Source organism: Macrotis lagotis, chromosome 3 (assembly GCF_037893015.1).
Source record: "Macrotis lagotis isolate mMagLag1 chromosome 3, bilby.v1.9.chrom.fasta, whole genome shotgun sequence".
Taxonomy (NCBI): domain Eukaryota; kingdom Metazoa; phylum Chordata; class Mammalia; order Peramelemorphia; family Peramelidae; genus Macrotis; species Macrotis lagotis.
In genome coordinates this window covers 167,311,344-167,335,411 of record NC_133660.1, presented here as the reverse complement: position 1 = coordinate 167,335,411, position 24,068 = coordinate 167,311,344, and the positions used below count along the sequence as shown (strand labels likewise).

Genomic DNA, 24,068 nt, shown 5'->3' with positions numbered 1-24,068 from the left:
TATTATGTACTGCTAGCTACCTCTGAGAAAGGGAGTAACTAGGAGAGAGAGAATAATAATAATTGATAAAATATGGGGGTGGAGAAAAGGCATATAAGGAGGCACAGAACTTTGAAAGAAATGGGGGTTTCTGAGTGGCAGAGATAAGGACGGACTCATCCATTAGAAGAAAAGGGAAAGGCTAAGGACAGCTCAAAATAGGATTCAGAAGGACAAGTAAATCAATTTAATAAGCTTGAATTTTGAGTTTATGAAGAAGAATATATGAAATACAGTAATTCTGGAAAGGTGATGGGTTCTAGGTTGTAGAAACCTTTAAATGTTCTTTTGAAAGTAAAAGCCCCTAAATTATATATAGTGTAGATTTTTGTTGTTGTGTTGTTACTCTTCATGACCCCATTTGAGGTTTTCTTGACAAAGGTACTGGAATCTTTTTGCATTTCCTTCTCCAGTTCAATTTAGAGATGAGACTGAGACAAATAGTGAGGTGCTCGGGTTCACACAGCTAGTACCCATCTGAGGCTAGATTTGAACTCCGGGCCTTCTTGAGTCCAGGCCTAGCCTACTATACACTTGCACCATCTAGTTGGTCAAATAAGTGATAATGATGTACAAAATAAGTAAGGAAATAGCACTGCCTCTGGTGAATTCAATTCAACTGGCACAGATAAACTCCATTTTTGAGTTCTGAAAGAACTGGTAGGAATGATCTCCATCAGTGATATTTGAAAGAGTGTAAAGAATGATATTGGAATAAGTCCCAGTTTTCAGACCTGAGAAGACAAAGGTAACTGAAATACAGTACCCAAATGCTAGAGTTTTATTCCTGGCAAAATCAATAACGGGTTGTCTAGTAAAACTCAAGAAAAAAGAACCAGGGATCACAAAGAAGCACCACAACTTGATCAAGAACAAAGCTCTACTAGTTTAATGAGAGTGATACTAAACTGATAAGAGTTTATTTCAGTCACCTCCCTTGTTCAGGTCTTCATTACTTTTTTCCTTGAGGATTGTGATAGTGGATACCATGCTATGAAAATGGTGCTCCCTACCTATCCAGTCTGTTCACTCATTTGCCAAAAATGATTTTCCTAAAGCACTTGGTGATGTCACTCCCCTACTCAATAAATACAAGTGATTCTTTTTTTTTTTTAGATTTTTCAAGGCAATGGGGTTAAGTAGCTTGCCCAAGGCCACACAGCTAGGTAATTATTAAGTGTCTGAGACCAGATTTGAACTCAGGTACTGCTGACTCCAAGGCCAGTGCTCTATCCACTGCACCACCTAGAGATTCTTTTTATTTTTTAGAAAGATTTCATTTATTTTGAATTTTATGATTTTTCCCCTAATCTTGCTTCCCTCCCCCACCCCCCAGAGAAGGCAGTCTGTTAATCTTTACATTGTTTCCACAGTATTCATTGATCTAAGTTGAAAGTGATGAGAAAGAAATCATAACCTTAAGGAAGAAACATAAAGTGTGAGATATAGCAGAATTACATAACATTTTAAAAAAATTAAAGATGATAGTCTTTGGTCTTTGTTCAAACTCCACAATTCTTTCTCAGGCTACAAATGGCAGTTACCGCAAAATTGTACCTGATTGTTGCCCTGTTGGTATGAGCAAGTCCATTCAGGTTGATCATAGCAACTCTGTGGTGGTAAAGAATTGGAAACTGAGTGAATGTCCATCAATTGGGGAATGGCTTAATAAAATAATTAATACAAGTGATTCTTAAGTATCTCTAAAATCAAACCAAAAAAATCTCTTTTTCCTATTAAAGTTGTTCAAGCCCCAAAGCTACCTGTCAGGCCTCCTTCGCTCGCTCTTTGGTTGAGCCAAGCACATCTTCTTGCTGATCCTCTCACTCACGATTCTGTCTCCCATCTCTTGCCTTAATATTGGCTGTTCCCAGTGTCTCTGGAATTGTAATGCATTCCTTTCTCATCTCTGCCTTCTTGAATCCTCTGGATTTTTTAACACTTTGCTCAAGCAACACCTTCCACATGAAGCCTTTACTGATTTTAAAACTTCTTGTGCCCCTAATCCCAAATAACCTTGTCTTTGTTTTGTTTATATTCTGCATAAACTGTTTTAAGTACTAGGCATGTTTCCCAATGAAGCTCCTTGAAGCTCAAAGATTGCTTCATTATGGTCTCTGAATTCTTAGGGGTTTTTTTTTTAAGTTTTTGCAAGGCAATGGGGTTAAGTGGCTTGCCCAAGGCCACACAGCTAGGTAATTATTAAGTGTCTGAGGCCCCATATGAACTCAGGTACTTCTGACTCCAGGGCTGGTGCTCTATCCACTGCAACACCTAGCCGCCCCTGAATTCTTAGTTCTTAACACAATGTCTGCATATAAGTAGGTGCTTAAAAATACTTACTGATTGATATATCATCTCAGATTATTTTGAATTTGCCTTTAGAGAAATAGCCACTTCCAATTTGTGGTCTCATCTTGGATTCAAAATGGATCATTTCCTTTCTGCTAAAAATCATCTAAGAGGCATAATAATGTAATTTGTAGCACCTTTGGAGTGATACACAGAATTATTGAATTTTAGAATTGGACCTTAATTGCCATCTAATTCAACTTATATGCACAGCCTTACTTGGAAAATGCTACCCAGAGGTCAATGATTTACTATTATTCTGTTTATCTGGAACCATCTTTGATCCTGAAGGTATTATGATTATTCATTCATAGTTGTACATGAGTGTGTGCAAAAAAGCAGTACATTTTATTATTGCCCGTGAAATCACGTAAGTGGTGCATATATAGGCAGAATTAATCTTTTAATCAAAAGCTACACATATTGTTGGTAGAGGTTAAATTTTCCAAGTACCATTTTTGATTTAGATGATCCAAAATGTAATGGAGGAAATTTTATGCATGAATCTTAAAAATGATTTCCTATATGGAGACCAAACCAATAATCCTGAGGCTAACAGTGACACTCCCCCCTCCCCTCCCCTACTATTTATTCCCCCTACTAAATCTTTCTCAGTCTTGTGATTAAGAGGTCAGAGTTATTGAGGATTTGTGCAGCAGTAGAGGCCACATCTATGTCTTTTGTGAACAGGACAATGAATTCTCTCATAATTGGTCCCAATTATGCTTTTTGGTTAGAAAAATTTCTGCCTGAAATAAAAGAAAGATTGTTCATAATCCATCTGTATATGGCAGTGACTATATGAGGCTTTAGGACATTTTGAAATGAAACTGCGTCATATTAGTAGATTAACTTAAGGGTCTTGGTTTTATAACACTGTTAAATTATAGTTTATGAACTATTTTATATAACATTAGGAAATAGGAAACAGCTCCCAGATCCATTCAAAAAAAGGATAAAAAGGGAATGAACTTAAAAGCAATAGGCGAAATTAAGGTTAGGTAACTTTTGGATTAGAATACCCAAGCTATCAGTGCATCAGCTAAAGGCAAAGAGTCCTCAAAAGTATTGGTGATATCTTTCCTATAGGAAGATGAATGTAAATATGATGCATGTACAGATCCTAATTCAGATGAAAATTTAATACTTTTGGATCTCTGAATACTTTTTCCTTCTTGAGCATTAGTTTGCTTTTCAACCAAGGTATATTTCATCAAGCTTTATATATCTGTATACATATGTGATCATTTACCTACTTTTCAGGTTTCTTTTTTTATTCTATTGTCATACCTAAAACACTCATGGAAAATTAGATGGGGCAGGACTGGTGTCAGAAGAGTTAAAATCCATCTTCAGATTTTAGCTATTTGATCCTTGACAAGTCACTTAACTCTATTTGCCTCAGTTTCCTCATCTGTAAATTGAGCTGGAGAAGGAAGTGTCAAACTACTCTAGTATCTTTGCCAAGAAAATTCCAAAAGGTAACATTGTTGGACACCACTGAAAAATGACTTCACAACTACTTAGCAATCACCTTTCTTATTTTAATAGAGCATGTCCTAGTTGCCTTATTAAGAAATAAATATTATATAAATTAGTACAATATTTTATATAAAAGCAAAGGTTTGTAAAGAATGATATGTAAATCAGAAATAGTACATAGATGAACTGGGTCAAGGATCCAATATCAAACCTGAAAACTAGAAACAAGTTTCAAATGTAAGTAATCACTTATAGCCTTCTTTTACCTGCTTTTGTCTCCACTAAATATACACTTCTTGGCTGCCTAGAATGTATCAATTCTTTCAAACTAAGAAAGATTCTTCAAGGAAAGGAAGATATCTGGGGAAAAAGGAAGGCAAGGTAGGAGATGGAGTTATTAATAAACTTTGCAAGTGATTGTTGAACTCTGAGCAATTTGCAATTCGTTAGTCAAAAGGAATAAAAATATCCAATGCTAATGAGTGGTTGAGGTTGGCAGTAAAGCAACTGAACCACTCCCCCACCCCCCACCCCCAAGTACTGGCAAATTAAAGATGTCTCAGGCAGACCAGGAAGCCATAAAAGATGTATCTTTGGTAGTGAAATGGTCACACTTGACTTCTGTAAAAGAGGAAATATTCATGTGTATGTGTCTGTGTGTGTGTGTGAAGTGTATGTAGGTTATGTGTGGTGATTGAGGAGAACTGAAGATGCAAACTCAGACTTGTAATTTCTTCCTAGTATTTTTAAGTGATTCTCAAAATGGTAACCTGCAGTCCTCAGTGGAATCTGTGAGAGACTGAGAAACAACAGTAGAACCAGATGAATTTTAGAATCAATTTGTTCTTAAATATTTGCTCTATCAATTGTATTAACCTTTAGTAGGCTTTATGGTTCTTTAAGGCAGAGACTTTGCCTATTTACAAATATCTCTTTTTCCTCTCTAGATACATAAAACAAAGGAAAAATATTTATTGGCTTTAGGTACATGTACTCTAAAATAAATGATATTTTAGAAACTCCACAGACTTAATAAAATGTATAATCTCTATTCCTCTAGTATTCCTAATTTAACAGCCAACTTTCCATTGTAATTGAATTCCCATTTTTTTAAAAAGAAGTTTTTAGTGGTTCTAGGAATGTTTAAAACTAGATTATTAAAATCTCCTAAAGGCATGACCCTTGTTGTAATGTTGTACTTGCATTCATTAAAATAGATGAGACTCAGAAAGATATGACCACATAAAGTTTTAACATTTCTATTTTTTCTTATTATTTAAAAGTTATTAGTATTTTAGCTCTGCTAACTTTCACTCAAATCTTGAAAATATTTTGGAGCCAATAGCAAAAAATGCTTACATCATTTCTAAATTGTGAGTAGTTCTAATCTTTTAGTTCTAACCTACTCCCAATCTTACTCAAATGTATACCTTAAAATTTATAACTATAGTCACATGTGGGGCAGCTAAGTGGTGCAATGGATATAGAGTAGCAGGCCAAGATTCTTCTTCCTGAGTTCTAAATCTAGTCTTAGATTTTTACTACCTGTGTGACTCTGGGTAGATCATTTAATCCTGTTTGCATCAGCTTCCTCATCTGTAAAATGAGCTCAAGAAAGAAATGGCAAGCCACTCTAGTGTCTTTGCCAAGAAAATCCCCAGTGCATCAGTGCACAAGACTGAAGTGACTCCACAACAACAATATTACATATAGTTTATATCATATATCTCAAGCAATAGATCTATGAAATAACTGATCTATAATATATATTATATATAAACCTATATAATATATATATATATATGGATAGGTTTTAGCATAACATTGTATAGATTATAGCTAATTCCATAAACTATATGGAAGTCAAATTCATAAGGGGTCTTTCTAAATGGTGGTAGCTGTCATATATAGTTGCTCCAATATGCTGATACATAAAATCAGAGAATAAATAAATCTAGGTCTTGAAGGACATCTAAGACCATCAGTTCTAACATTTTACATATAAGGAAACTGCATCTTGTGGAGATTAAATGACTTGCCCAATGTCATAAAATGATTAAACTTTCAAGGTCAAAGGGGAACCCCAAGATCTCTGACTCTAGATTGACCTAATTCCCTTTCTTTAGTATGGTATTGACGTGTATGATTCTTATATTTTCTCTTCCCCCATCAAATTTGCATCATGTGTCCTTTCATTTTAATTCTTACATCTTGCTTAGTATGAGGTATTTTGGGTTTTCCTATTGTTTCACTTTTTTTCTTATAAAATCTTTCACAAAGCAAGAAATATTTAATCAGATAACTTAGATGATTCATGTATTTATGAAGGTGAGGAGGAAATATGTAATCTAATAACAATGGAAAATCTTTTTATAAACATAGGTTAGATTTGAAGACAAAATAATGAGATTAGACAGATTTATGGTACTTTCAGATGCTTGAGAAACTAATTATCAGTATTTGATTTTTAAATCTCTAAGAAAAAATGATTTTATACTTCTCTGTGGTAAGTAGGTATATCTGTGAATTGAACAGTGGAGTAGAGAGACCTGAGTTTGAATCCTGCCTCAGATACTTATTAGCTGTCTGACCCTTGAACATCCACTTAACTGCTCTCAGCCTCAGTTTCCTTATTTGTAAAATGGGAATAATAATAGCAACTCTATCTTAGAATTATTTTAATGACCAAAAGCATTTTATACAAAGCATTGTACATTGTACAAAGCAAGCCTTAAAGCTATATAATTTATTTCAGATTCCATAGCAGTTAAGAGATAAGATCTCATAGTACATATATATATATATATACGTACATATGTGTGTATATATATGTACAAATATATCAATGTGTATATGTGTATTTTGAATTTAGAAAAACAGAAGCACCATTAGAACTGAAACTTCTGTGTTTTTTTTTCAGTTTTTTCCTCTTAAGAAAGAATTGTAAAAAAGACACAGAATATGCCCAGTGTTACTTAGAATGCCAGTTCATTTATTAAAGGTTTTGGTGCATTATTGTTATTTCAGAAAGATTTGATAAAAAAAAGACAGGGTCAGAGTCTAGGACTTTCTGGTACACTGCCTTTGCAGACTTTTCATATTCTTACAGAATTCTTTTTGTTTGACTAGATTCGCTGATGCAAACTGGACTCCCAAGCCCCTCAGACATGACAGACCCTCTTCAGTGGGCCAGATTTCACTGGACTCGACTGATCTCTGGTACCAGCAGGAATGATGGCGAGAGGTTTTACAACTATTCCTCACTGCTTGTGTGTGGGAAGAAGCCCCCTGAGACACCAAAGCCCGCAGGAAAACATCGTGTGGTGATTCCACGAGCTCAGGGCTTCAGAGACGAGTATGAGAAAATCTGTGGAACATACATGAACAATCGAATTCGAACAACAAAGTATACTCTCCTGAATTTTGTGCCAAGGAACTTGTTTGAGCAGTTTCATAGGTAGTATATCTTACTCATGCTTAAAAAATCTCAGAATTACCATTATTCTCTTTGGTTTATGGTATTTATAATTTTTTAACCCACATTTAACCCATCAAGTCAGCTTTATCATCAGATTCGTTGAGATTTTTGTTGTGTAATGGGCATCTCTCGAATTCACATTATCATCTGATGGTAATATAGATGATCTTGGTCTGACAGAGATTATTGGGAAGCATAGCTGCATAATAAATGTGCTTCCCTCCTTCTGTCTTCCTTGTACTAGGAAAACCTTTACTATTTTGGTGGATTTAAAGGGGAGATGTTATTCTTTCCCAAGAATCACCTGCATTATATGAATAAGTAAATGTTCCTTCTCAGTCAGTTCCTGCCCTGGTACATCAGAATCAGTGTCTGATTCTTTCTGTTTTCTCTCCTTTGTTGATCTCAATCACCTTAACTTTCAGAGCTTTGAACTAGATGATTAAATGAACATTTCACACACACACACACACACACACACACACACACACATATATATATATATATATATAGAGAGAGAGAGAGAGAGAGAGAGAGATACAGAGAGAGATGTATGTAGGCATATATAGATATTTATATCTTTCTGTATACATACTTGTATATTTGCATATGTTTATATGTTATTGTTCACTTGTTTGGTCATGCCCAACTCTTTGTAGTCCTCTACCATATCACACATGTGTTAGACACCTTCTCACCTGAGGGATTCATCTTTCAATGCATTGTCTTTTACCATTTTTATGCTGTCCATAGGATTTTATTGGCAAAAGACACCAGGGTAAATTGCCATTTCCTTCTCCAGTGGATCATCGTTTTTTCAGTTCTCCACCCTGACCTATCCTTATAGCTCATAATTTTATTAAGCTTTTCAAGTTACAACAAGGTGGTGACACAATAGGGATTTGTTTATATGCATACATATATGTGTGCATGTACATATGTGTACCCTTAGAGAGGCCCTTATTACCATCTGGGAATATTGAATCTTCAGGATTGTATGGGACTGGAAAAATCAGTAAACTTTGAGTCTAGTGAACTTGGGTTCAAGTCTCACGTCTGTCACTGATTGTGACCTTGAACAAGTCACTTAAACTTTCTCAGCTTCAGTTTCCTTATCCTATAAAATACAAGGTGCATTTAAATACTTTAAATTTTCATCTAACTCTAAATCTATAACTTATAAATCACCTTCAGTTTCCTGATTCAGATTCCTGATCAATTCTTGATCAGTTTCCTGATTTCAAAGATTCCTGAAAATGAGGGTAACAATACTTGCATTTCATAGGACTATTTGTAACATCCAACATTTATATAATTCTTTCAGGTTTTACAAAGTGCTGTACAAATATTATCTCATTTTTTCCCTCAAAACAACCTAGGAGATGGATGCAATTAATCTCATTTTAGAGATGAGGAAACTGGGGTTGTGAGAGGTTAAATGTCTTTTTTGTTGTTGTTGTTGTTTTTTACAAGGCATTGGGGTTAAATGACTTGCCCAAGGGCACACAGCTAGGTAATTATTAAGTATCTGAGGTCAGATTTGAACTCAGGTCCTCCTGAATCCAGGGCTGGTGCTTTATCCACTGAGCCACCTAGCCGCCCCAGTGAGAGGTTAAATGACTTGACCAGAGTTATCTCTCTGGTGTCTGAGATGGAAATTAAACGAGTCTTCCTGACCTGAAATCTAGTATTCTATCCACTGAACCATAAACGTTTGTATCAGTGGACTCTACATTTTCTTCATTTCATCATGCATTGTTTTGACAAATTTATCTCCCTTCTAGATGTTATGCAAAACTGGTCATGAGACTAAAATTCAAAATCTTTATCCTTGAATTCAAGAACTTTCACAAAAAGTTCCAGAAGTATCCATCCTGATCATCTAAGGCAAAAGATCACTTACTGAGAAGGGAAACCCAGGATTGAGTACAAATTTCTCCTGAGATGGTTGTGGATAGAGAATAGGGCCATGGTGAGTCAATAAGTGAAATGGAGGCCTAGCCTTTATTTAAAAAAAGAACAAAACTTGAGCCTAAAGAGGCTAAGCATCTTGTTCAAGATGATATCAGTAGTTAAGAAGCAGATCTAAAAATCAGATTTAAAATCAGTTCTAAAATTCAAGTGCTCTGATTCCAAAAAAATACACTAATGTACATTATTTCATTTAATTCTCATTACAACTTTGTGAGGTAAACAATGTAGATATCATTCTTCTCATTTTAGAGGAGAACAAAGTGAGATTCAGGTGAGGTGGCTTGCCCAGAGCCACCCAACCATGTGTTTGAACTGTCTCCTGATTGTTCATGCTTTCTCAAAATACTTTGAGTCAAGGTGCTTTAACCAGTGCACCCCACACCATACTCAGAAAGGGTCCTCCCTGATCTGAAAACAAGTGAAATCACTGCCCAACAAACAAGAATGAGGTCTTTGTGTATTCCGTAAATTATTGTCCATAAGAGGCTCTGAGCTTTGATTCCAACTCAGCAACTTGAGAGAGCATAAAACAAATAGTTATGTACTAGAGAACTTTGGGGTATTAAAAATATGTGCATTCATAAAAATTATATTAAGAGATACTTCTTATTATGTCCTTAGGCAACTACTTATTTTGCCTGTCTCTAAAACTAGTGCAGCCTACTTGGAAGTCAGGTTATGAACTTTCACAAAAGACTTGCCATGAAGAATAGTTCATTTTATATGACTTTGCAAATTACAAAATGCTTTATATATGGTACAGTCCTCTCACTCTTACCATAAGTTAGGTATTCAAGGATATTTTGACTGAGTCTTAGAATTTTTAGAATTGGAAGAGATCTTAGTGGCTATTAATTGCCTAATAAACGTTTGTTGACTGCCTGAAGCTGCAAAGTGCTACACATGTAATTGTTCAGTATTTGCTTTAAAACATAGTCACCCTACTTCCTTTGATAGTTCATTCTATTTTTGGAATACCTTTAATTTTTATGAAGCTTCCTCTCTATTCTGACATCAAACATAAATTTGCTTCTTTGAACATCCAATCATTGTTTTCTTCTTTTGCACCCTAGACAAATGGAATAAATCCAGTCCTTCCTCTGACAACTCTGTGAAGTCAGTTATCATGCCCCCACTCTGTTTTCTCCTAGATTTGAGATCTCCAGTATTTCTGATATAGCATGATCTTGAATCCCTTCATCATCCCATTTTCTCTTTTCTGGATTCTGTTCCTTCACTTTTTCACTATCTCTCCTTAAATGTGATCCAATAGTCTTAAAATGGTCTGACCACAACAGAATACTTCGATTCAGTTTTCTTTTTTCTTAAATAATTATACTTGTCCTTCATTTTCAAAGAAGACCATCAGGGAAGTGATGCCATGACAAGCACATGAATTGAATTTGAGTGGGGGAGGGTGCTGTGCTAAGTCACCAGCCTCACTTTCTCCTCCAGGGCCATCTGGGTCCAGTGGCCAGATATGAATGACTGAATGCCAGGCAATCCAGGGTTAAGTGATTTGCCCAAAGTCATACAGCTAGTATGAGTCAAGGGTCTGAGTCAGGATTCAATTTCCTGTCCTCCTGACTCCAGGCTAGTGCTCTATCCACTGAACCACCTAGCTGCCCTTCCTATATTATAAGAGGCATACTATTATTTTCTAAGTAGTATGCCTCTCTTCATATAGTTTAAGATTACAAGTTTTCTTGTGGCTATATCATTCTGTTAACATAGGGATTACAGTTTGTGAACTCTCAGGTCTTTTTAAAGTAACTTCTGGTTTGGTGGATCTCCCCCATTTTGTATGAATCTGATTTTTTTAACCCAAGTATAAGAAAATCTAGCTAACTTCTCACCATCCTTTCCATAAGTATTATTTGAGAAAAGTTATCAGATGCTACCATTTGTATCTAATCTACAATAATCCTTTGACCTATTCATCTAGGCACTCTTGTCAAAAGAAAAGAGAGAAAATGAAGTTATTCTGGCATAACCTGTTCTTGGTGAAGCCATGCTGATATTTTGTAATCCTCATTTCCTTTTACAAGTGTTATTAGCCATTCATTTAATAACATGTTCTAGAATTTTTCCAGTAATTAAAGTCCTATACTCTTTAGACTCTGTTCTCTTTCTCTGGAGTGCCACTATCACATTTGTCCTTCTTCAATCCTGTTGTATCCCTAACATTTGCGAGGATTTTTCAAAATTCGATAGTGATTCATCAATCCCATCTGCCAGTTTTTCAGCATGCTACAATGATGTTTGCCTGCTCCAGAAAATTGAATTTGTTAAAGGCAGTTGATATTATCTCCTTATTTATCACAATATTAGCCATTTTTATTCTGTACTTTTCAGTTCAAAGAGTCTGCTCCTTGGCCAAGACAGCAAACTATAGTTGAGCATACTGTTCCATCTACCGTCTTTGATCTTTCTCTAGTCTTCAAAAATAGATTTTAAACCTATTTTGTTGTCCTTTACTCACAAGGCTTAGATCTTTGTGAAGTTTAGTCCTTCTGCCATTATGCTTATAGAAATATTGCACTTTTTTGTAGCAAAATCTAGTACATGTGCTATTTGTATTCTTTCTTCATTTCAAATTTCATGATACAATATCAACTTCCCTGAATAATTCTAGCATTTCCACTCCAGCAAATACTTTATTGGTACAAGATACAAGATAAAGTTCCCCCTTTTGTTCTTTAATCTCCTAAAGGATAAATAATCATCAAACTACAGCAAATTATCATTTTAGAAGAAAGAGTAGTCCAGTTGATGTCCTTATAATTGAAGTCACCATTACAGCTATAATGTGCTTCTGTGTGTAATTCAACATCTCTTTCTCAGATTCTTTAGCTGTTTTCACTTCAGGGCACGTAATCTGATGTAAAATGTTAGACATGGAGTTAGAGCTATTTTGTTGATGATTTAAATATCCTTTACTGATCTGAATAAGATATGCCCTTTCAGAGTCATCAGTATATCTCAAATTTACAAAATCAAATTCTGCTTCAGTAACTTAGTACTTGAGTGACCCTGGGAAAATCTTTTTAGAGTTTTGATTTCCATTTGAAGACATATATTTTTAGTGTGGTTGGACAGGATGTGATGATACTTTAATATTTTGAAAGTTAGCTATGAATATGTGAGTTTTAGAAATCTAAGAAAAAATTATTTTCATTTTGATGAGAACTAGATATAGTCAGAGAAGCCTGAGTTTCAGTTCTGCTTTGACTCTTGATAATTATGTGACTTTTGGCAAGTAAGTCACTTTAACCTCTCTCAACTTCCTCATCTATAAAAGAGGAAAATAACACATATATCATAGGAACAGTGTGAGGATATGAGATAATATTTATATTATGCATTACAAACTTTAAAGTGTTATACAAACCTTTTTTGTATGAACCTTTTTAGTGTAGTCTAGCAAAATATAATATAGGTACTGGACAATAACTGATTGTATTCTCTTTCTTCATTTCATTATTTCATGGTATGGTAGCAACTTCCCAGAATATTTCTAGCATTTCCACTCCAGCAAATATAGTTTCTTGTTACAAGATAAAGTTTCTCCTTTTGGTTTTTTAATCTCACAAAATTATTATTATTATTATTGTTAATATTATTATCATTCAGTGACAAGTTCACTTCTATTACAGTTTCTATTTATTTATATTTAACCACATACCATTCTGCTATGCTTTTTTGTTTTGTTTAGGGTTTTTTTTTTTTTTTTTGCAAGGCAAATGGAGTTAAGTGGCTTGCCCAAGGCCACATAGCTAGGTAATTATTAAATGTCTTGAGACTGGATTTGAACCCAGGTACTCCTGACTCCAAGGCATGTGCTTTATCCATTAGGCCACCTAGCCACCCAAAAAGGTTCTCAGTAAGTCATCTAGTCACAGGAGTAGTCAGCCAGTCTCTGCTTGAAGGCCTCCAATTATAGAGAATTTGCTTTGAAACAGCTCTCATTGTTTTTTTGTTTTGTTTTGTTTTGTTTTTTTGTTTTTGCAAGGCAAATGGAGTTAAGTGGCTTGCCCAAGGCCACACAGCTAGATAATTATTAAGTGTCTGAAACCGAATTGGAACACAGGCACTCCTGATTCCAAGGCCCGGTGCTTTATCCACTACGCCACCTAGCTGCCCCTCTGCCATCTTATAACTGGTTCCTTGATTTCCCACTGTGAATCTCTGTCTTCTTCATGTGCAGTATTACTCTAGCCAGTACAACCCCCTCCTTTACCTTTTCTATGAATTAACAAAAGAATCATTTATAGAGTATTATTATATGTAAAGAATTATTCTAAGCACTGAAGAGATAAATGGAAAAAGTCCTTGCTTTCAGCTAAATTATTTTCTAATACAGGGAGGCAATGTCTATAGAAGATTTCAGCTGCAAGCCAGATGTAAAACCCAGTGGTTCTTATAGATGTAGCAACAAGGCAGGACAAATGTCATAATTTTCATGAAACATTTTATAGGGAGAAAAACTTTGTTGGAAGGAACTTTCATTTCTGGATATTAAGTAGCTGTGGCTGCTGGGTAGACAAGGACTGCAAAACCCATAGGGGAAGTTTCCAGATCTCATAAGCGTAAAAGCTGTTTCCTTAGATGATCACTTCATGATTTAAATACATCATTTAGATTTGAATAAGAAATACCCTTCCAGAACCATATTTCAGTGATTGGTATAATTCCTCAAATTTCAGAGAGGTCAAATTTACCTCCTTGATTTACACTTGTTCAATTTCCTTTGTCATCCATATTTTATTCTTTTCAAAAAATAGACATAGTCCTTAATATTCAGAAATTCACAGGAGATAAGATCCAATCCTGTGAATTTCTGGATATTTCTTCTTCCTACATTATAGCTATCCTCTATACAACCAATCCTCTACAACTCAGTAGAAAGATATAGGTAGTTTTTGCTTTCCTTCTTTCTTCTCAATTAAAAGTCTTTCAATTAGATGTATAAGTCTCAGTTAGACAAACATCAGCCATGGTTAGATGCCCTTCATTCCTGTATAAGAACCTGTCATTTCTATATTTTAAACCATGATGCAAAAATCTAACCCCCTTTCTTACACATCTTCTTAAGGAATATTTTACTTCCCAAATCTATCTCTCAAAGTGCTTTCCTTTGGTTGGCATCAGTGAGGAAAACACTACTTAATGCTTCTATGATCTTAATCTTTTTGCTCAAGACTTCTGGAGTTTTAGTAATGTTTTCTGGTTTCCTCATGGTATCCTCATTTGTGCCAATATGAATCACCAGAAATTAATTGCAATCATCAGTTTGGACAAGTCTTGGGAGCGTCTCAGTCTTGTCCTAAATAATTGGCCAAGGAAGACAATAAGGTTTGCAATTGTTACTAGTTCAACATATTAGAAAGGAATCACATAGACCTTAAGACCAGACTGAATTTTTCTTTGTTTTATGAATTTCAGCAGGTAATCTACCTATGATGAGCCATTTTGTACTTTAGCTAAGTCAGCTTTCATAAGTCAGAAATAAGTTGGCTTATTGCTCAAAAGAAAAGGACTTATTACCACAAGCCACCCTTGGCTTCTTTAAGAATAATTCATGCCAGACTAGCCTCATTTCCTTTTTCGATAGATTTACCAAATTAATAAAAGCTAAAGTAGGGTAGCTAGGTGGTGCAGTGGATAGAACACCAGTCCTGGAGTCAGGAGGACTTGAGTTCAAAATCAGATGCAGACACTTAATGATTACCTAGCTGTGTGATCTTGGGCAAGTCACTTAACCCCCCATTGCCTTGCAAAAGTCAAAAAAATTAAAAAAAAATTAAAGGCCACTGCATCCAGGGCCATTTCTAGTTATCCTGATCTATATCTGGCCACAGGACCCAGATGACTTCAGAGGAAAAAATAAGGTTGGTGACAGCCCTCACTCTTAGCCAATTCTTTCCAGGTCATTACATCACCTTCCAGATATCATAGTCCCTTTTGAAAATGAAGGACAAACACCAGTTCAACAATTAGTTGCCTGCATTCCCTTAAATATATTTCCTAGTGAACTAAGTATTCAGTTATTTTTATTTTACCTTTTCTCTTAGTCATGTTCTTTTATTGTATGACCTCTTGACCCAGAGCAGATTTCTCTTCTTCTGCCTTTCCATATTATTATTATTTCTTGTTTGTTTTCACATACAATTATCCCATTTCTTTTTTTAAAAAATGAGTATTTTTATGTTCTCTAATAGACTGGAGAGAGAGAAGTGTTATAAGATTCCTTTTATCTACTTTTCTAGATATGAGACCAGCCTATATTAAAGCATAAGTAACAGCCTTACCTCACATTTAGTATGACTTATAAACATTTTCATTGAAACATTTTAATTATATATATATATATATGTATGTATGTATGTATAATTTTTTATTGGAAAAGCAACATGATATGGTTAAGAGCCAGCCTTATAGTTTCAGAAGACTTAGGTGCAAATCCTACTTCTTGACATCTACTGGCAAGTCAACTAACTTCCCAGGTTGATCTTTATTGGATAAAGGACTTCCTCACCAGAGTTCTCTTCACCAGTGCAATCCATTGTTTCAGTCAAATAATGATGCTAAATTATTATTATCTTCCCTCAAGTATTAAACTAGCCAACAAAATAGTTGCTTGTTATTGCTTTTAGTCATTTTTTTTCAGGCATGTCTGACACTTCATGACCCCTTTTGGGATTTTCTTGGCAGAGATACTGAGTGATTTGCCATTTTCTTCTCCAGTTCATTTTAGAGATGAGGAAACTGAGTCAAATAAGATTAAGTGACATGACCAGGATCACACAGCTAGTTTCAGAGGCCAGATTTGAACTCAGGAAGTTGAATTTACCTAACTCTGGGTCTGGTACTCTATCTACTACCACCTAACTGTCTAACAAAGTAGAAGAGATATTTTTATTCTATAATTTTAGAAGCTAATATTTAAATTTCAATTTTTCTGCCATTGCATATAGTGAATTTGATTATAATTTTGGACTAGGTATTCTTCTATATGAAAGATCTCAGCTATATTAGGTAAAGACATTATATGGAAACTTTAAATGACAATTTACATACTTCTTCATTTAACATATATTGATAGAGTACTAACTATGCATTTAAAAGGTACTATTTATTTATTTTTAGGTTTTTTGTAAGGTAAACATGGTTAAGTGGCTTGCCCAAGGCCACACAGCTAGGTAATTATTAAATGTCTGAGGTTGGATTTGAACTCAGGTACTTCTGACTCCAGGGCCAGTGCTTTATTCACTGTGCCACCTAGCCACCCCATAAAAGGTACTATTTAAAGATAGATGCTGTCCTTATATCCTTATGTATGCCAGACAGCAGCTTTCATCTTAATAGCCATTAAATTTGACCAATAAGATAATTTTTTAAATAACTTCATTTATTAAGTTCCTGATATCCATGTCATCAGTTAGGGTTAGTTTTTAAAATGATCTTTTCTTTCTCTCTCAAATCTGATAGCCTTGAAGCACAGCAATTTTGTTTCCTGGTTGTGAGTAATAACAATAATAATACATATGCTGGGACTGCTGTGTTTCTGAAGGGAAGAGAGAAAATCAATCCTTTTAACTTACAGGTTAATACTTTTAGCATAGAATCTGAAAGGGAAATAGCTTGGAAATTATAGCTTTTCTGGAATCATATCTAACTTGATTTGCCCTATTTCTATAGTCTAGAATTTATGTTTAATTGGAAAACTATAATATAAATCTTTTGGAGGAAAGACAATTTTTCCCCTAATTAGACCTTCTTTAACACCCTTAGTTTTGTTAGAAATTTATATAGTACAGAGTTTTATTTGACACTTTTTATTTTTTATTGACTTCATTTGCTCCTGATTTCCCCTGTCCCCCAAAAAAGTGTCCGTTTCTAAATTTTCTATTGTTTAATCTTTTTAAAATTTTTTTTATTGTTTTTCAAAGCAAATGGGGTTAAGTGGCTTGCCCAAGGCCACACAGCCAGGTAATTATTAAGTGTCTGAGATCGGATTTGAACCCAGGTACTCCTGGCTCCAGGGCTGGTGCTTTATCCACTGTGCCACCTAGCCACCCCTATTGTTAAATCTTTAAAAGAACTGTTATGTTTAAAAAAAGGTGACTGTATTTCTTATGCCCTAGTCTATTACCTTCTCACTCTAGAGTAAGGAAGATCTCAGTGTCTATTACTACAAAGTCATAAGCAAGGTGGAATTTAATTCAGCAAATATTTATTAAGTACCTATACTCTTCTGAGCACTTAGAGATATAAGGATAGGAAAGATAATTCCTGCTATTAAATAGTTTATAGTCTAATACAAACATCATCATAATAATAACTAATATTTATATAATGCTTTAAATTTTGCAAGGTGCTTTACATCCATTATTTGTATTCAGCCTCAAAACAACCTTATTCATTAGTTATAGTTTATATCATTAGATACAGATGTTAACTTCCCCATTTACATTTAAGAAACTTGAGTCTCAGTGGTTAAAGTATCTTTTTTCCTGTCAAACAATCTGTGTTGAAAATAGAATTTGAATCAAAGTTTTCATGAGTCCAAACCCACTCCTATCTGTGCTGCCTCACAAATGTGATACAAGGTAGAATGGAATAGGGAAATGGAGATAGGAAACAAAATGTTTTGGGAAAATTTTTCATTAAGAAGAAACCACTTTCAAATAGGTGTGGTAGTAATTTGGTGGGGGTGGGAATGGCAGAGCACAGAATTAGGAAATGTATTCAAGGGGAGGAGATGATTCATGTGAAGGTCTGACAAGAGAGTGTAGGACAAGATTAGAAAAAAAAAATAGTAGTTCTCCATGACAGGAATAGAGAAGAAGGATACTTCTATGATCTATCATTTATTCATCAACATCTATTGTAACCCAATGACTGTCATTTACTGTGGTTCACAGACTCCTTGTGGTTTCATGATTTAAAAAAAAAAGTCTTTAATGTTTCCTTAAGCAATAAATAATTGTCTAGTTATGTTACTATATATATAAATAATTAGCATAAAAGGTGTTGCTGAATTCTTTTATTATAGAATGTCTCACATAAAATATTTGTAATTATTTAATAATTAGCTTTAAATTTTAAAACAGTTTTGATTTTAAAACTTAGCTATGGAGAATAGCCTTTTGTTTTTTATAATTATAATTATAGAGACTTGAGCCTGTTTCACAGACAATAGTAAGAGATGAAGAAATTGGAGGAAGAAGAGAGATGGTCAGAGAGAGGGAGGGAGATTCACAGAACAAGTTAAGTCCAAGTGAAATCTTTCTAGTAATTTTTAATTAGCTTTTGGGGCAAAAGGTTTTATTATGGTAAACATTTATGAATAAATATAGAAGAATATTATGAGTGGTATATTAAATTGATTTGGGGTTCATAACATGCTTTATTATTGTTGTTGGATAGGGTTTGCAGAACAAAAATCAATGACCATCTTCCCACCTCTCAGACATCTTTCAAAACTTGTGTATATTTTTTTCTTCTGTATTCCTGCTTAGCTTTTTAACAAATGTCACCCACTTTATCACTCTTAAGGTCCCATGATCCTTATGTCAATGTTGTCTTTATTAAGTCATTTGACTGAGTTTAGAGACTGTCTACTTTGTTTCTTTTCTATTTAAGTAGATTGATTGTGCCCACAAGAATTATCATAGAGAACATATGTATCTAAGTAATCAAGGCCTAGAATATAATTTTGTTTTGTTTTTTTGGGGGGGCAAGGCAATGGGGTTAAGTGACTTTCCCAAGGTCACACGGCTAGGTAATTATTAAGTGTCTGAGGTCAAATTTGAACTCAGGTCCTCCTGACTCCAGGGCTGATGCTCTATCCACTGAGCCACTTAGCTGTCCCTAGAATTTAATGTAGAAAGAAGAGGAATACCTCATGGACTTTGCTTTACGAAATTTATAAAAAATGTGTTTACATAGGCTAAGGTTTGTAGCTTTTAATTATGGGTAAATTTAGGTCAACTCTCTAAGATAGCAATTCTCAGATTGTAAATTGGAGAGTAGGTGCCAATTTGCATTGGTAAAAGGAGTTTGTTTATTGAGGATTTTCCACAGAGATAAAATCACTGGCCATAAAATGAAACAAAAGTTTTGGTGCTTCAATTGCATTCTCTTAATGTTTATTTTTGGGGCGGCTAGGTGGCATAGTGGATAGAGAACTGGCCTTGGAGTCAGGAGGACCTGGGCTCAAATCCGACCTCACAGACACTTAATAATTACCTAGCCACTTAATAATTACCTAGCCATGTGGCCTTGGGCAAGCCACTTAACCCCATTGCCTTGAAAAAATAAAAAAAAATGTTTATTTTGCTACTTATTTTTGTAGGTCCTATTAAATGATCAAATATTAAAACTATTTTAATACTAAATTTAAAACTAATAGGAGAGGAAAGTAGATTTCTAGATTTCTATGTGAATGATAAAACTTTTAGTTGGATTTTTTTTTAGATTTTTTTTTTGCAAGGCAAACAGGGTTAAATGGCTTGCCCAAGGCCACACAGCTAGGCAATTATTAAGTGTCTGAGACCAGATTTGAACCCAGGTACTCCTGACTCCAGGACTGGTGCTTTATCCACTACACGACCTAGCTGCCCCCATTTTAGTTGGATTTTTAACAGTATCATTTTTTCCTGAATATTATATTTGTAGTACTAAATACCAAACCAAGTATAAAAGACTCTTAGAAAAAATGCTCTATAGATTTGTGATTAAAAATAAAACCTTTCAAATTGCAGTTAATACATCTTGATAACAATATCTCTTTAGAATATATATGTGTGTGTGTGTTTTTTTCCAGAGCTGCCAACTTGTATTTCCTCTTTTTAGTCGTCCTCAACTGGGTCCCTCTGGTAGAAGCTTTCCAAAAAGAAATTACTATGTTGCCTCTTGTGGTCGTTCTCACAATCATAGCAATTAAAGATGGTTTGGAAGATTACCGAAAATATAAAATAGATAAACAGATCAACAACTTAATAACAAAGGTATATAGTAGGTGAGTAAAGTATGTGTTTGTTTATTTAATACTTTTGAAACACCTTTATTGGAAGAAGTCTTTTCATGCATAAAATACTAAAATTCCTTTGAAGGCACTACCTTGGGTGTTGTAACTTTTTTAGCAAACCTTGAAGTTCCTCCTGTGTGTTAAACCAATGTGTTGGGTGCTGGGGAAAATGCAAAGATGCTTAATAATGATCCTAGTTCCCAAGAAGCCAACAACTCATAAGTCCAGGTTATTTACTTGGAGAATGTCAAGGAAAAGTAGGGAAGTTACATTTGACTAATATGAGAAAGTTTGCTTTTTTTCTTATTATATTTTATAAGCCTTTGCATCTTTTTCTGCAAAGTCAAGACTGTAAAGTACTCCTCCTCAAGTTCCTCATTGTTACCTTTCATATATTTTGAATAACACTCTGCCTTTCAAAAAAAAGAATTCTAAGTTATAGCCTTCGATTCAATATCAGAATTTGGATTTTTTTTCCTAATTATGTCCCAGAAAGAGGAGTGGAAGATATGTAGGTAGAGAAAGCTCCCAAAATAGTATTACAATATACTGTGCAATTGTTTAAAAATAAGAAAACTGTCAATTAGTATTTGCTTTCATATAAAATTGATGAAAGAGAAACTCTTTAGATTTCATGGAAGTTGGATAACAGATAACATGTGCTGGGAATAGTGGGTAAACCAGAAGTAAAACTGCAACCACAGCTCAAAGTTAAATTCTAGAAGGTCTAGAGTTTTAGAGTGAGGAATCTGGTCTTGAAGGTTTTTAAGAAGAGAATAGAATGATGAAAACATTGTTTTAGGGAGACAGATTTGGTAGGTTGGTAGAAAGGAAATGAAGTTGGAGGGTCTAAAGTGGTATCAGTAGGGATGGATACAAGAAGTAGAACTGGACTGATTATAAGCCTTTACTGGTCTGTGAAATAAAATTTAAAGAAGTATGAATCAGCTATTGAATTAATTATTGATTTAGTGTTTCTTTTTTGCCAGACATTCTGAAAATACGAAGATAAAAAGAAAAAAAAAGAAAAATTTCTACTATTGAGGGAGGTAGGATGGAGGTAGAGAAAATGTGTACTTACATATGCATATATTTATATACATATTGTATATTTATTATGCAAAATAAATAGAAATAGAGTAAACAAAATTAATCCAAGGTAGTTAAGTATACTTATGGAACGGAGGGCATTATTGATTGGGAAGGAAACAAGAAAGAACAGGAACAGGGAACCTTTTTTTCTGCCAAGGGCCAAAATTTAAAAATTAACCTTCTATATTTGGTCAAACATTTAATTATTTCACCCTTAAGAAGCTCCTAGATTTATTGAATTTTGAGTCCCACCTGCAGTTACTTTGGCAGCACCAGCCTAAATGATTTATAAAACTTGCTGAATGGGCATTCCCTATTCCTGATGTAGAAGGTGGTGTTTAAGATACATCTTGAAGCAAAGAGGGATTCGATGAGATGGGAATAAAGAGAGAATACATTGCCAACAGAAAAGGGGGAATACATTGCCAACAGGAAAATTTCTCTGTACTTAAGGAAAAGTTATGTGCGTGATGGATACAAGCAGGGGAACACTTAAGGCATAAGAAACAATGAGTGGGATATTAAAATATCTCAAGTAGAAGTATGATGAAGATGTGGTCTAAGATATTCTTTTAGATTAGAAACAATAGATGAATGCAAGAGATATAGTAGTGGTAGAAGTATCAAGATATTGTGATTATGAATCTGGGAGATTAAAAGAATGGTGGTACCCTAGTAAGAAATAGTACAGTTCAGCAGAGAGGAGTGTTAGTGGAGAAAGAGAATAGAGTCCATTTTGGACATGCACGAGAAAAAGACACTTAACAGACATTCAGTTTGAAAGGTCCAGATAGTTGATAATGCAAGACTAGTATTCAAGAAAGAGTAAAGAGCTGAGTATTTAAATCTGTGAATCAGAGGAATAGAGATGATAATTAAATTTTACTCTGATCCTTACCCTGAATTCTGGCCACCAAGTCCTAACATACCTAAGCTTCTATCACAGAAAACATAGAAGGAAAAGACAAGAAAATTAAAGGCACAATATGTATGATGAGCTATCAGAGGAGATTGAAAAAGCTGTTAAATAGGTAGGAGAAGACTTGGGAGACAGCAGTATTATGAAAATTCAAAGAGGGAGAGAGTATTCAAAAAGAAAGATGGTAGGTCAAGAAGGATGAAGACTGAGAAAAGATATCACATTTGACTAGTAAGAAATTGTTGCTAATTTAGAAGAGAACAATTTCAGTTGAGTGATCTCAGAAGCCAGACTGTAGGGGGCTGAGGATGGAGTGAGAGAAAGGAATTGGATTGAAGATGATATAAATCCCTTATTTCCATATAAGAATAGAAAACTAAAGCCTTAATTGTTATGCCAGTTGTTTTTTTCACATTTTTTCTATTTTTAAAAAGAAAGGAAAAAATAAGGCTATAATTTCTCCTATGTCAGAGAGATAAAATTATGAAATCATTATACAACACAGCAGAAATTTAATAAGAGCAGCAAAACATTCATCTTTGTTCCTCTTAAGGAAATGCTTGAGCAATTCTCTTATTATGCCAGTCTTTGTTCTCTTAATTGCTCTTTTGATTTTTATATTGTTCTAAAATTGATTTCAATGATAATATTATTTTCCCACTATTCCTCTTAAAGATATTATATAAATGTGTATCTATTTTTGTACATAGACATATAGACACATGTTTATACATATGAGATATGTTGTTAGATAAACAAAGAGATATTAGAAGGAAGAGAGTAATAATTTTTGATGGTATTATGCATGGTATAGCAATTATGTATAATGTGATTATTTGTCAGAGAGGATTGTTTTCTATTATCCTAAGTCTCTAAAGGCCAAGAGTATTTTCTTTGAATTTTGCTTTATATTATGTCAGTCATATGTGCACAATAAAGAAGTTTTATTAGATATTTTTGAGTGTGTTCAAATGAGGTACTATGAAAATTAATAGGTCCAATTACTGGAAAATGTTTTAAAAATTAATATAGTGATTATATCTTCAGAATAATAGACTATAATGTGTATTTACCTATGAAATATGTACATTCTACATCCTGTTCAAAACCCCAAATTATAGCTACTTTTAAGATAAACCACCAAACTAATCTCCAAAATTGTGATTTTTTTAGTAGATTATGCACATCAATGACAACATTTATTTTCAAAGTTGTTTGTTTAACAGGGAACTTCAGCTCAGAAAGTGATATAGTAATATTTGAGCTGTCAAGGACTATTGAGGAGGGGTGGCTAGGTGGTGCAGTGGATAAAGCACCAGCCCTGGAGTCAGGAGTACCTGGGTTCAAATCTGGTCTCAGACACTTAATAGTGACCTAGCTGTGTGGCCTTGGGCAAGCCATTTAACCCCATTTGCCTTGGAAAAAACCTAAAATATATATATATATATATATATATATATATATATATATATATATATATATATATATATATATACGTATGTATATACCAAGGGTATGTTATAACCTGCAAAGTACAAGGTTGGAAAAAGCCAGTTGTTCACTTTTCAGTGTGAGCATTGGAAATCCACCTTGGAAATCCACAAAGTAATCAGGGTTTGTTTTATTGTTTTAGACTTGTTTAGACTTAAGAAAGTGATGGCGAAGTGAGAATTGAATTTAAAAATTACAATTTTCAG

The 24,068-nt window shown here is 34.3% G+C and overlaps 1 protein-coding gene across 1 annotated transcript in view; it reads left to right on the top strand.

Annotated features, from left to right (window-relative positions):
• Positions 1-23,756, top strand: part of LOC141517953 (phospholipid-transporting ATPase VD-like) — a 54,761-nt gene extending 31,005 nt beyond the window's left edge. The window contains exons 2-3 of the mRNA XM_074229505.1: positions 7,003-7,330; positions 20,157-23,756. Of these exons, the coding sequence (XP_074085606.1) occupies positions 7,011-7,330; positions 20,157-20,355 (519 nt within the window). The 5' untranslated portion in view covers positions 7,003-7,010 and the 3' untranslated portion in view covers positions 20,356-23,756. The remainder of the gene's footprint in view (positions 1-7,002; positions 7,331-20,156) is intronic.
• Positions 23,757-24,068: the final 312 nt, after the last annotated feature.